At 46.2% G+C, this 15,023-nt stretch overlaps 1 protein-coding gene across 1 annotated transcript in view; it reads right to left on the bottom strand.

The window, feature by feature from the left end:
• FLVCR2 (FLVCR choline and putative heme transporter 2) overlaps window positions 1-9,769 on the bottom strand; it is a gene marked incomplete at its 3' end in the record, with an annotated part of 59,414 nt that extends 49,645 nt beyond the window's left edge. Inside the window, exon 1 of the mRNA XM_080707429.1 lies at window positions 8,864-9,769. Within this exon, the coding sequence (XP_080563555.1) occupies window positions 8,864-9,550 (687 nt within the window). The 5' untranslated portion in view covers window positions 9,551-9,769. The remainder of the gene's footprint in view (window positions 1-8,863) is intronic.
• Window positions 9,770-15,023: the final 5,254 nt, after the last annotated feature.

Here is a 15,023-nt window from a genome sequence, read left to right as displayed (position 1 = left end):
GCAGCAGAGAAAAGATGGAAATACTCGCGCTAGGAAACAAAGGCCAGCAAGTCCAGGGAGGAGAAGCATTCCTCAGGGTGGAAAGGCTGATGTGGATGGTGGAGGTCAGCAGGTTCCATCTGGAAGAGGGGGTGTATGGAGTGAGCTTGTATTTTTTATGTTTTTGGTGGTGGGGTTTACATATATACAATATAGGTAGGGCATGGTGGTGCATACCTGTAACCTAAGTATATGGGATGACGGGACAGGAGGATCGCAGATTTGAGTCCAGCCTCGGCAACTTAGAAATACCCTTAGCAACTTAGCAAGATCCTGTTTCAAAATAATTTAGAAAAAAAAAGGGGGGGGCTAGGAGCCAGGTGTCCAACACCCTCAGCAATTTAGTGAAGCCCTCAGCAACTTAGTGAGACCCTGTTTCAAAATACAGAGTAAAATAGGGCTGATGGTTTAGCTCAGAGCTAGAATTCAATTCCCTCCTCCAAAAGGTCAGGGGGTAGGAGTGTAGCTCAGAGGCAGCATTCACCTGGGTTCAATCTCCAGGACATACAGGTACATATATCTGTTATTTTAACGGCGCTATTCAGTAGCATTTTGCACATTCACATTGTTGTGAATACTGTGAATTAATAACTGTCACCTCCACCCAACCCCAGATCTTTTTTCATTTTTGGCAAACCGAAACTTTCTACCTGTTAAAAACACTCCCCAACTCCTCCTTTCCCCACCCTTAGCAACCACCATCCTACTTTTTGTGTCTCTAGGAATCTGACTACCTACATACTTACAGTATAATAAAAATATTATTTTGCCTTTGTCCCCATTCCTGGAGCAAAGTTCCAAAAATCCTTGGAATTTCCTGATAGGAATGTCTTTTGTGGTTCCCAGGGACCTTTCCCCAGAGAGTTACATTTATGCTAATGAGGTGACAGGTTAAAGCCCTTGGACAGCAGCAGCGTCAGGATGGGGCGGTTACCTTCCCTGAAGACCAACCAAGAAAGCAGAGAGTGGGAACTTGTAGCTTCCCGCCCACAGCCCCTAGGGGGAGGGGAGGGAAGGGGTGCTGGAGACCTAACTGGCTCTGAAACTTCTTGGAGGAGGAGTCTCAGCCAGCTTCCCGGTTGGGAAGGCATCCAGGCCGGCTCTGGGAAGGTGTGCCAGGGTAGAGTCTGGACTGTGCACACCTGCTTCCTAGGGCTCGCCCTGCACATCACTTCATTTGGCCCCTCCTAAACTGTATCCTTTATAATAACTGGTAAACGTAAGTTAAGCGTTTTCCTAAATTTTGTGAGCTACTGTAGCAAATTAAACCTTTGGGAACCTCCAATTTAGAGCCGCTTGATCAGAAATATGGCTGGCTCCTGGGACTTGCAAAGGGAGTCTGAACTGTGAGCAATCTTGTGAGATTGACTAGAGATTGGTTAGTATCAGAGTTGAGTTAAACTAGCAGGGCTAGTTTACTATACCTGTAATCCCAGTACTTGGGAGGCTGAGACAGGAGGATGACAGATTTGAGGACAGCCTCAGCAACACAGAGAGGCTTTCCACAACCTTGAGAGACCCTAGTTCCAAATAATTTTTTGCAGTACTGGGGACGGAACCCAGGGGCATTCTACCTCCAAGCTACACTCCCTTGCCCTATTTTTTATTCTTTATTTTGAAACAGGGTCTCACTGAGTTGCAAAGGGCCTCACTAAGTAGCTGAGACTGGCTTCAGACCGCGATCGTCCTGTCTCAGCTGGGATACAAGAGTGTGCCACCACGCCCGGCTATAAAAAAAAATTGTATAAGGGTGGAGGGGTGTATCTCAGAGGTAGAATGCCCCTGGGTTCAATCCCTGGTGCAATAAATAAATAAATAGAATTGAATTAAATTGTAGGACACCCAGCTGGCCTCCAGAAAGGTGGAGAATTGGTGGGTCTCTGATTTTTTGAAAGAAAAAGAAGCTACCATACCCCTTTTTTGGAGGGAGTTGCTGGGGACTGAACCCAGGGGCATTTGACCTCTGAGCTATACCCAAGCCCTTTTTACTTTTTATTTTGTAGCAGGGTCAATCATCAGGACCAAAATAGTAACAACAACAACTTGTGAAATAACTACTCGCACTTAAAATACTGATTTCATAAGCCAGACACAGAAGGACAACTAGTACAGGATTAAATGAGGCACCTGGAACAGGGACATTCATGGGGCAGAAACTTTGAAGAGTAGAGGTTCCCGGAGGCTGGAGGGAAGTGAAGAGAGGATATAGTGTTTACTGAGTATAAAGTTTTTGTTGGAGCTGATAAAAAAACAAAGTTCCAGGTATGATGGTAATACAACACCGTGAATCCATTTCATGTCACTGAATTGCACACTTAACAATGGCTAAAATTACATTAGGTTAAATATATTTCACCATGCTTTTACAAAAAGATTTTATGTCCAAAACCTGGACTTCTGGTTTCTTGTTTATTTATTTAGGTACTGGGGATTAAAATCAGGGTCATTCTACCTCTGAGTTATAACCTCGGCCCTTTTTATTTTTTATTTTGAAACAGGATCTCGCTGAGTTGCTGAGGCTGGCCTTGAACCTGTGATTCTCCTGGCTCAGCATCCCAAGTACTGGGATATCAGGCATATGCCACAGGGCCCAGCTCAGGTTTCTCTTAAAGAAAAGAAAAGAAAAAAAACCACTAACAACACCAGGTCATGCTTACACATCAACAATTGGTGGGAACTCAGGCCCTGCTGTCTGTAGATGGGACATGGGCTCTCACGTTCGCTGGGGCCACGCCACACTTCAGTGTCACCTTTACTGGGCCTGCCTCACTGGCTAACATGACCAGCTGGCCCTCCTGAGCATTCGAGAGGGTGATGATGGACCTACCCTATTTTCTTTCGCTCACATTGGCCTCTCCCGACTCCTGCCTATTCCTGTCTTTCTTTCAATGCATAATGGGCTGCAGAGCTGAGCATCAAGTGGGCAAGAACTTTGTGTATCATCACGATACAATCGATGGATATGAGCAAAAGAAGAAAAAAGTTTGCTTTGACCTCCCCTAACTTTTATTAAGACTTTAAAAGTCCTCTTGACGTTGGGAAATACAAGAAGGATTAGCCTGGACTTTAATATACCGAAATGACCATGATTTTGGAATGAGTCTGGGCTAACCACTGTGCCATGACTCTGACGCTGAAGTGAACCTCAGAATCTCCCAGCCTCTCTGGGTGACACCATATGAGCACCCAGCCCAGCAGCCACAGCCTCCTTGGGCTGGGGTCACGTGCTCATCCTTATCTCCTAGAACCCGATTTCCACTGTAGAATTACCACCATTGATCTAGACCTGCACATCCACTTGGCTAAGCAGGTTCTCCAGGGAAGGTGGCCCATCTGTCAACTTCCAAAGAGCACACTAGTAATTTTATTATATTGAATTGATAACAGGTTGAAATAATATTTTGGATATATTGGTTTAAATAAAATATATTACTAAAACTGATTTTTCTTTTTACTTTTTTTTACTTTTTTTTTTTTTTGGTGGTACTATGGATGGATTCCAGGAGCATTCTACCTCTGAATTATACCTCCACCCCTATTTTTTCTTCTTTATTTTGAAACAGGGTCTCATTAAATTACAGAGGGCCTCATTAAGTAGCTGAGGCTGACCAGGAACCTGTGGTCCTCCTGTCTCAGCCTTTCAAGTACTGGCATTACAAGCATGGGCCACCAGGCCAGGCTTGTACATTTACATGTATAATGTAGCTACTAGAAAATTTAGTTATATATGTCGCTGACATGTGTGGCTGGCATCATATTTCAACTGGTCATTGCTATTTTAGACAGGCGGCTGTGGCTTCTGCAGGACTAGTTCTGTAAGGTTACTGTGTTTTCTTTGCCTCTAAAAGCAAATGATCCTCTCCTCTATTTCTGGGCGGCACTGTGCTATGGGCAGCCCAAGAGTCCTGGGGAGGTCCCTTCCCCTCAACAGGGCTGAGCTGACCTTGAAGAACTCCTCTCACTCCACACATGCCTGTCCTGGGCCACCACGATCTCACTCCAACACAGGGCTTTCTTCTAACCCTAGCACAATATCCATATGTCACTCAACAAAGCTACAAGTGTTGCTAAGAAAAAATAAAAAATAAACCAACCTGTTACCACCTGGGAGCAACAGGTCAGAACTTACCAAGAAAAGCCAGGAGTCTCAGTTACATCTAGAGGTCCCTGGCCTGTTCTGCCCACAGGAGTCAGGAGTCACTAGTTACTTTTATTTTATTTTATTTTATTTTTCAGTACTAGGAATTGAACCCAAGATATTCTGCTTCTGAGCTTTACCTCTAGCCCTTTTTAATTTATTTTTTAAATTTTGAAACAGGGTCTCGCTAAGTTGCTAATGTTGTTGGAGATGAAACCCAGGGCCTTGGGCATGAATGTCCTACCACTGAGCTGCACACCTGGACCCCCTCCTTTTTTTTTTTTTTTTTTTTTTTTTTTTTTGCTGTACTGGGGATGAAACCCAGGGACATTCTACCTCCGAGCTACACCCCCAGCCCTATTTTTTATTCTTTATTTTGAAACAGGGTCTACTGAGTTGCAGAGGGCCTCACTAAGTAGCTGAGGCTGGCTGTGAAAAGCGATCCTCCTGTCTCAACCTCCCAAATGCTGGGATTACAAGTGTGCGCCACCACGCCTGGCTCCTCTCCTTTTTTAAAATGCATATGCTTTATCCACATGAAGACTCAATACTGGCTTAATGACACTGGCCATAGAGGTAGAGCTGTGTTCCATGTCTCCCTTATAGCTCAGTAGCTACAAGGTTGCTTCATTTATCTGGGTCCCAGTTCCCTCACATGTAACAATGGGGACATTTCTACCTACCTTACAGAGTCACTGAAAGTATTAAATAATGCATATAAAAATACCTCGCATACTTTTTTATTTTTATTTTGGTAATGGGGGTTGAACCCAGGGACATTCTGCCTCTAACATATACCCACAACCCTTTTTATTTATTTTTTTTTTATTTTGAAAACAGGGTCTTGCTGGGTTGCTGAGGGCCTAAATTGCTGAGGCTGGCCTTGGACCTGCAGTCCTCCTTTCTCAGCTTCCTGAGCACTGCCACGCTTGGTACCTAGCATCCTTTAGATATTCAACAGACAGCGTCTTCCTTTCCCCTCTGTCTTCTTTTCCCATAGCAATTAAGCGAAGAAAATATTAAAACTCTCACAGAGAATGGATACCACAACTTGTTGTTTTCATCTGATTCTTGGCACCTGGTATAATTTTAAAATCTGGTAGAAGAACTCTGTGGAGGAGATTATCTTTGAGGCTCTAGTCCAATGTCCAGGTAGGGGTAGGTGCTAGGTCAATGCTTGTTGAATAAATAAATGAATGTTGGATTTAATATAAGCAGAGGTTGGTACATGTATGGAATCCAGAAGAATTATGAGGTCAGGATTACCAGAGTGTGAAAGAGATGTGAAAGTTGTTAGAATTAAAATGGAGTCACTGTGTCAACCCTCATAAGAAAGAAAGAAAGAAAGAAAGAAAGAAAGAAAGAAAGAAAGAAAGAAAGAAAGAAAGAAAGAAAAGAAAGGAAGGAAGGAAGGAAGGAAGGAAGGAAGGAAGGAGCCGGGCGTGGTGGCGCACGCTTGTAATCCCAGCATTTGGGAGCCTGAGACAGGAGGATCTCAGTTCGCAGACAGCCTCAGTAACTTAGTGAGGCCCTTTGTAACTCAGCAAGACCCTGTTTCAAAACAAAAAATTAAAAATAGGGCTGGGGGTGTAGCTCGGAAGTAGAATGCCCCTGGGTTCCATCCCTAGTACTGCCGGGAAAAAAAAAAAAAAAAAAAACGTAAAGCCAGGAGATTATGAAAGAAGAGTCCTGATGCATGACTGCCTGATAGACCTATCAGAAAAGTCTCTGTGAGACTAACTGTACGCAGAGGCCTCCTTATCAAAACAGCACTTCTGCAAGGACATCTGCCCAGCAACTGTCTTTTCAACCCTGGACTGATGCCACACTTTTATTAATCACCGTGACTGAGGACTTTTGTTACAAACCATCTGATGTAACTCTCCTCCCTTCTGTCTTTAAAAACCATGCCTTGGAGCCAGGCATGGTGGCCCAGGCTTGTTAATCCCAGCATACAGGAGGATCACGGTTCGAGGACAGCCTCAGTATCTTAGCAAGACCCTCAGCAGCAACTTAGTGAGACCCTGTTTCAAAATAAAGAATAAAAAATAGGGCTGGGGGTATAGCTTGGGGATAGAATGCCCTGGGTTATTCCCCTAGTAACACACACACACACACACACACACACACACACACACAACACCTCTTTTGTCTAAACCTCTTTTAATATATCCCTGATTTACTATGGAGTATTGCAATGCTCTATGATTCCCAAATAAATGTCAGCATTCTTTGGAGAATCCTGATGGCTTCTTACTTAGTTGAACAAGGGTACAGGAGTCAAAGTGAAGCCTGCAGGCCGTGAAGAACTCTTCTGTGGAATGGCATGTGAATCTGTTTAGGAACCTTTTTTTTTTTTTTTTTTTTTTTTTAAGCTGCAAAGCTCAAAGTACTCTGTTAATATTTCTTCCCCATTCAGCAGGTGCTTTAATCAGAAAAAAAAAAAAGCTAAAATACACACACATATGGAGACAAATATATTCATCTCTCCCTGAGGAAGCATAAACAGTTTAGTTTTTCATAATGTTGAACTTAGCATTAAGCCTAAAAGATCAAACTACATAGATGTTCCCATGATGCAAATAATATGCCTGGTCAGGATGTTTTTAAATGTAAATTCTTAGCACATCTGACCTTGTTGGGGAGTAGGGGTAGAATGGAAAATGAATAACTATTCCTATTAATTTTTAAAGGCATCTAGTATTAAGTTCTTTTAAGGTGTGTGAGAAGGGAGTGTAAAAACTGATTACTTTGCCGGGCATGGTGGCTCACACTTGTAATCCCTGCGCTTGGGAGGTGGAGACAGGAGGATCACGCAGGTTCGAAGCCAGCCGCGCTGGCGTAAGAGACCCTGTTTCAAAAAAATATATATATAATAGGTCTGGGAGTGTAGCCTGGAGGTAGAAGGGCTTCCAGGAACCCCAGTACCACCCAAAAAAAAACTGATTACTTTGTTTTTCAGTAAAGAAAAAAGGTGTTAGAATCTCCCATCTTGCTAGGCCAACTGAGAGATTCCTCCCAGGTCGCAATTCTGCCCTTCCCAAACACTGACTCTGGGATCTTCTAGATTCCTATTCTGCTACTAATACGGCTATTTAGTCATCTGCAAGGATGAAAGCTCCCATTCTTCATCCCCTAACTTTACTCGCCAATAAAGGAAAAGCACAGTAGTTCCAAAACTGCAACTGGGATGTCAAAAATCCATAGTCACAGCCAGGTGTGGGGGTGCACGCCTATAATCCCAGTACTTGGGAGGCTGAGACAGGAGGATCACAGGTTCTAGGCCAGTCTCAGCAACTTGGCGAGACCCTAATTCAAAATAAAAAAGAACTAGAGTTTAGCTTGGAGGTAGAATGCCCCTAGGTCCAATCCTCAATGCCTGCGTGCACGCGCACACACACGCACAGTCGCATGACCTTACAGGACAGGGAACTGATAGATGTCATTCTCGATATGTATTTTTAAATTATCCTGAGCAAAAAGTCCATCTAGTTTCATGTGCAGGCTTTCATATCAATCTAGTTTGCAAAACATTCAGAACCAAAGGGGAAGCCGGGCAAGGGATTTGTGTTGTTACTGCTCCTTTAACATGCTAAAGGTGGCTCCTCTGTTTGCTTGCACTCATCTCTCCTGCTACAACCAAGTGGCAAAACTCAAGAACTTAGGGAAACTGAGCTCAAGTCGCCTTCTTGTGAAGATAGGCAGAATGGAAATTTGCCTGGAGAAAGGTTTTAGAAAGTTTTTGCCCCAAATAAAATATTTCTAAATAAAAGGTTACATTTTCTAAATGAAACAAACAGGTAAGAGAAATCACGCCTATGAGAACTGAGGGCAACTGGTCACTTGTTCCGCACACAACTAGGACTGTGTGTGCTTATACAGAACTAAGAAGCGGAGACAGTGGTCTCACTAAAAAAAAAGAACCCCATAAGTATTTGCTTCAAATATTCAAATTTGGAGAAGGTGATCAGATTCATAACATGTCCAACTTTCTGAATCATAACTCTACTGCGGTGAAAAGAATTTGGGCTTCTCCTTCCAAACAGAAGAGAGAAGATTAAGGCATAAATTACTTAAACCAAGAGACTTCTTGGAAATTCAGAGCGAGATTTCTAGTCCGTTCCGCTGGCTTGGCTCTCAACCCAAAGGAAGGAGTTGGCCCAAAGATTGCTCCTACTGTCCTGCTTCAGCTGTGTGTAAAAGAAGGTAAGAGCAGTGCCAAGCACCACCAGGCATGGGCCCGAAAAACTAGGAAAGCTGGCTGGTCCAGCTAAAAACACCTGCCACATTCGGATGGGACCAATATAGATGGATGCCCAAGGGGCTGTTGCCAGAAAAAAAGAGCAGCATTCATGAAATCGCAGGTGGAAACTGGTGAACTCACACAGGTTCAGGAGTGACACCGTCAAAGCAGAGTATGTCCTAGAAACATGCTGTCAGGGGAGGAGAAACTGTGGTCCCCTGCTTTGGGTCCTCACTGATCTTGCTGTCACCCACAGTCACAATCACCCAGCCACAATGCTGTTCAGGTCATACCTAGCCACCAAGCCACCAGAGTCATAAAGGCTGTTGGTGAGGAAATTACAGCTTCCCACACAGTTGGGTGCAGTTAGGTACAATCCATCGCCATCACTCATAGAAAGATGACCTCCCTTTGAACATCCATCCGAAAACTGCTCTACTCACCTGATTGCCAAAGACAGCCATGGAGCAGGCTGTTGAAACCTCATTAGCCCCGAACCAGACAGAAGCGATGCGGGAGGGCATGCCCAGGATGAAGACCTGGGCCACGGAGCAGATGACCTGGCCCAGCATGGTCACTGGGAAGAGGTGTGGCTTCAGGCTGCCCAGTTTTACCCAGGCCCCCAGGCAGTTGAGAGCCGAGCCGGTGATGGCGATGGTGCGCAAGCCGAATTTCTCCAGCAGCCAGGCCACGGGCAGGAGCAGAGGGATGTAGGTCAGCATGTAGCACATGGACAGCCAGTCGATGGCAAGAGCACTGACCCCGTAGAAGTTCTTGAAGATGTTATTGATGGAGCTGTACTGGATCCACTGAAAGGCGTTGCACATGGAGTAGCAACTGAACACCAGGACCACCGCCCAGCGGCGCCGGCTCACCTTGATCATGCTGAGCTCCTCGGGGCCACAGCTACTGGGCTGGGCCAAGCCACCCGGCTGGGCCGAGGTACTGGGGTGGGCCGAACTGCTGGGGTGGCCCGAGACGCTGGGGTGGATAGAGACGCTGGGGTGGCCCGAGACGCTGGGGTGGCCCGAGACGCTGGGATGGGAGAGGATGCTGGCATCCCCTTGGAGTGCGGACTCCTGAGCAGGGATGTCATCGTGCTCCTCCTGGCTGGGACCTTCATTCACCATGGCCACAGCCTCCCCTGGAGCCCTGCACAAGTGCTGACTCCGACGGCACTTTTAAGGGACAGTGGCCTTTGGGCTGGTCCCCTACAGCTGATGGGACACTTTGCCCAGGAGCGCAAGGCGGCGCGAGAAGAAACCGAAGCTGCGTAAGAGCGAGGGAATGGGGGCCGTCTGCGCTCACCCCCCAACTCCGGTTCTTGGTTCTTCTTTTCCTCGGGGAGCTCTGTCCCCGCCCGCAGCAGCTGCTGTCCCCAAGGCGGCCGCAGACTCGTCAGCCCGCGCCCGGCTCTTCCTGCCGTGGGTTCCCCCAAAGGTGTTCTCCGTCCGGGGGAAAAAAGTTCTTTCCTTGGGCAGCCCCTGGGCCGGCGGCGAGCACTCCCGGCCGGCTGGGGCCTCGCCCCCTGGGGCGCACGTGACCGCCCCGCCCCCGGCCCGCCCGGCTCTCCCACCCCGAGTCCCGCCCCCCACGGTGTCCCTGCCTTCCCGAGCCCGGGCAGCGCGGTTGTTTCGCCACAGCTTGCGGGGTGCATTCCTCCCCCACGTCCCGGGCGCCATGGAAACCGCCCGGTTAACTCCCACCGGGCCACTGTCCCTTCAATCCATTCGCCCCTCTCCGGTGAACCCCGCCAGAAGGTCCCCAGCGCCCTTCCCAGGCTAGTCTCCTCCGAGCTGGTCTGCGCGCCCGACGCGAGGCCCGCGCCCCAAAGTGCTCTGGGGAATCCAGGACGCCCCCCACTTTGTCCCCCGTGGCCGGGCTCCCAACAGCTAGCCGAACTCAGTGCAGACAGAGAAGTGTAGAGTTCCGGGTCCGGTTGCACTCCCCGGGTTAAAGGGAAGATGCAAAAAATTCGCCTTTCTGGGGCTTTCCCTGAGGACATGGTCTTATCTTGGAGGAACCGTCTCTGAACTTAAGGAGGACTATAATTTCCTGAAGGGTCCCTAAGGTCTCCGGGGCGGGGACTCGAGGATGGAAGGGAGAGGAGACTTCCGAGAGGCTAAAGACTTTGTCGTGGGTAGTGTAGTGAAATGCGCCGCGCCGGCTCTGGGCGTGGTGTTGGAGGTGGTCTCGCACCCACGTAGCATTCGGCTGCCACCTGCCGGCCCCAGCCCATCCTAGAGGGTACAGCGCACCCGGCGCCAGCGGAGAGCCGCCCTGAGGCAGGAGCCTCGGCCAGCCCTGCTGAGGCAAAGTGGAGAAAAGCCCAAATCCCAGTGCTTGGGAGGCTGAGACCGGACGATCGCAGATTGGAGACCAGCTTGGGCAAAAGAGTGAGACCCTGATTCAAAATAATAAATAAAATAGGACTGGGAGTGTAGCTAAGACGTAGAAAACCCTTGGGTTCAATCCCCAGTACCAAAATTATAAAAATTGTAAAGGGTCCAAATTTCCCCTGGATTCACACTCAGGCTTCGTGACTTGTAGTTGTGTAACTCTATATCAAGGTACTCTGCCTCTCATCTTAGCTTCTTTAGCTATAAAATGGTCATGATGAAATAGTAGCACCTGCCTAACAGCATTGCTTGAGGCTTGAATGAATTAATACAGAAAATAACTTGGAAAATTCCTGCCCTAAGTGTCCCAAGAGTATGTGTGTGCACTGATTATCCTAACAGAAAGCTAGGGTTTGTGCACAAGTCCAACACATTACCGGAGGAGGCGGCACCATTCCTGCTGTATGACAGGGTCGCAGCCCGGAAGAGAATTTCGCAGGGCTGGAAGACTCTAGCAGAACTGAAGCTATTATTCCTCTTGGTTTTAGTTATAATAATGATAATATTAATGCAATTTGAACATTGCTTTGATTGAGTATTGCTATTTTGTAATAATCTGAAAATGGATGGGAATATGACTGGAAAATGCCCTAAGATTTGTGCTGGGAATAGCACTAAGAAGAATATGACTGTGGGAGAACTTTCAAGAAGCGACATAGAAAAGGGCTCTTTGCTCCTCTGCTTACAGCACCTAACTCACTTAAGGTTTTAGTTATGAAAGGAAAAGGTTAACTTCGGGCAAATTATTATCTACTGTGCAAGGCCCTCTATATGTGGCTTATAAGTTAGGGGGTCACCTGTGGTATCCCCCTCAGGGGGCTAGTGCTAATCAGAGTACTTTTCCACTTCCAGCCATCCTCCACTTTCCTGTACAGGAGTTTATAATCATTGGAAAACACAGAGTTAATATTACTGGAAAATGGCTTGACGTCAGGACTCCGCCGTTCCCAGCGTTGGGCAGGCAGGGACCTCCTTGGTGCCCACTCACTAAAGACAAAAGAGTTATCTTGGTAAACAACTTAATAGGTATTATAGGAAATTAGATGTAGGCATTGTATGTTAGAGAAATAGAATAAGTTTAGTATGAATTTGGTGGTTGGGTCAAAATAAGTGAATAGAATACCTAGTAGTCAAAAATAACAGAAAAAATTAGCAGCTAATTTTAGAAGTAAAAATAGTAAGTTTAACACTTAGTAGTTAAGGGTAAGTTTAGTTAAAGTTTATTATGTGTGATGGGGAGATCGGCTAGGTAGAGTCTCCCCTTTTTCTGGTGTTTTTGACCAAAGATCATAAGAATTTAAGAAAATAAATTGTGATGGAGGACATGGAAGAAACCTGAGGAACGAAAGGTTCCGAAAGAGTTAAGGCAGTTTGGCGAAAGGTCAAGCTTTCCGAGACTCTGGGTGACTTCTGGTCTTTCCGGAATTTCTCACCCCCAACCCACCGGTGAGAGCAGGAATTGGCTGTAATCATGCTCTTAATAATCTTTAATCAGGCCTCTTTGTTTCTTCTTGTTTTTTAATTTTCCCTCCATGATTGTATTCTGCAAGTATGTTCTATATCAATCATTCTGTATTGTGTTTGAGATTGTACTTTGATGTTTTTCTTTCTTTTGAAGTTGTGGTTTTGGTGCAGGGGAAAAAAGATATAAAAACTTAGTTCTAGAGAATAAAGTTGTCAGTGGTCCAAGAGACTACTGTCCATGTCTTCATTTCAGGTCTCTCCCTCCCAAGTCCCGGGGAGGAATCCCCACAAAATTGTACATTTAGTATTTTAAAATAAAAAATATAAAAGTAAAATGTTTTGTGCCCCTTAAAGATCTTTTGAAATCTTTGGGTTCCTTTTAATGGAAAAGCCCTTGTTTTCTGTATTTTTGGTTTACCTTTAGATTTGAACGTGCTTTGCAGAGCTCCATTGTTAGTTAGGTTAATAATTAGAATAAAATTGATCTTTGTGGCTAGGTAACCAGGATGATCTGTATGATGTTAATTTGGATAATTTCGGGTATTGGGATATGAGCTCATTGGGGCAGGTTGAATTGTTCCAGATGAAGCACAAAATGTACCTCGGTGGACATTTTGCTAAAAGTTGTGTATGTCCAGGTGTATTAAGGATATGTTTTTCCAAAAGTTATTAATACCAAATATTTCCGTGTAAAAGCATATAAAAAACAAAAAACAGGAAAAACAGGTGGCTTCGAGGTGTGCCTGCTATGTAGAATTCAGGTTAATAAAAACTAGATGAAAATCAATGTATGTGTAATGTGGTTTTGGAAAACTAAATGAAAAGCAAAATATGTATGATGTGGCTTGCTGTAATTTGTCAGATTCATGTATAAATAAAGTATATGGTGGTAAGATGGATACCCAGGCATCCAACCTGCAGCCTCAGGGGACAGGGGTGCCTCTTTGCCAAGCTGGGTCCTCCAAAGTTGCACCAGGTGTCACATCAGAAAAACTGGGGGTGTGATCAGAGGCCCTAGTACACACACATCCTAGCCTCGTGTGATCCTTCTGTGTCCTTTTTGTATATAGATCCAGAGAGTCTTATTCCTTCCACTCACAATTCAGCTCTATCTCATCATTCAGAGAACCATGCCAGGTCTAGTCCTCTGGAACCCTGTGGATGGAAAGTCCCGGGAGTCCAAGCCTGAGACCCACACAGAACCCTTCCTACGCTCAGCATCCACTGGATGGTCCTACCAGCCTTATCATCTTGCCTCCTCCTGTCTTACCACCCCCTTGCTCAGATGCTCATGGCTTCTTACCCCCCACCCCGTCCATTTCCCTCCACAGGGCTCTCCAGGGCTCCTCCTGTCAGCCCTGCCTCCACTCCTCCAGTGGCTGCCTTTAGCTCTCAGAAGACCCACTCTCCTCAGCTTAGCACACAAGGCCTTTGTGACATCGCTTTGGCCATATCTCCCACCACCACCCACAGCCCCCTTTTGCTTCAGACAGATAGACCCACCTGCAGCCCCCTACCAGCATCATGAACCCATCATGCCTTGCACGGTGATGGAGGACATGGAAGAAGCCTGAGGAACGAAAGGTTCCGAAAGAGTTAAGGCAGTTTGGTGAAAGGTCAAGCTTTCCGAGACTCTGGGTGACTTCTGGTCTTTCTGGAATTTCTTACCCCCAACCCATCGGTGAGAGCGGGAACTGGCTGTAATCGTGCTCTTAATAATCTTTAACCAGGCCTCTTTGTTTCTTCTTGTTTTTAATTTTCCCTCCATGATTATATTCTGCAAGCATATGACATATATTCTATATCAATCATTCTGCATTGTGTTTGAGATTGTACTTTGATGTTTTTCTTTCTTTTGAAGTTGTAGTTTTGGTGCAGGGGAAAAAAGTATAAAAACTTACTTCTAGAGAATAAAGTTGTCAGTTGTCCAAGAGACAATTGTCCGCGTCTTCATTTCAGGTCTCTCCCTCCCAAGTCCCGGGGAAGAATCCCCATACACGGGGCCTCGTCACAGTGCAGAGTGCACAGCACCCCCTCCAGGAAGCCTTCAGAGGCTTCTTCCCAGCCCAGGCGAGTGCATCTTGACAGTAATCCTGTCATGTGCTACCCTAAATGTTTATTTCTTCAAGTCTCCGCTGCCTGTGAATCCCCCAGTTTATGAATGCTGTCCTGTTCGTCTTCAAGCGCCAACCTTAGCTCCATGTCTGGCCCTCAGGAGAGCCATGAAGGACAGGTTGACTTGACTTGGTGGATGTATTTTCTGGAGGAGTCTCACCTCCAAGAGGGACTCAAATGAATAAAAACACGGCCTGTGTGTCCCAGGTGCTCCTGTCTCCTTCCTTCTTTTTGTGTCCCTTTTTCTTTTTTTTACTTTTTTTTCCCCCAGTACTGGGATGGTACCCAGGGGCATTCTACTGCTGAGCTATACCCCTAGCCCTATTTTTCTTCTTTATTTTGAAACAGCTCACACTGAGTAGTAGCTGAGGCTGTTCTCGAACCTCAATCCTCCCATCTCAGCCTTCTGAATGCTGGGATTACATGCGTGCACCACCACACCCGGCTCCCCTTTCTCTTTTCTAGGGTTCCTCCCCAGAGTTTTCAGCCTTACTGCCGCACCTCACAAAGCCTGCAGGGTGGGAAGACTGAGAGGGAAACCCCCCCCCAAAGTGGAAGCCCAGACCCCTTCCTGGATTTTTTTTCCCTTTCAGTTAGGGGATTTTCCAAGTCTACCCTTAGAGGG

Source organism: Muscardinus avellanarius, assembly GCF_963383645.1.
Source record: "Muscardinus avellanarius genome assembly, chromosome: 12".
Classification (NCBI taxonomy): domain Eukaryota; kingdom Metazoa; phylum Chordata; class Mammalia; order Rodentia; family Gliridae; genus Muscardinus; species Muscardinus avellanarius.
Note: the sequence above shows the minus strand (reverse complement) of the source record. Positions and strands in the feature narration are given on the sequence as shown.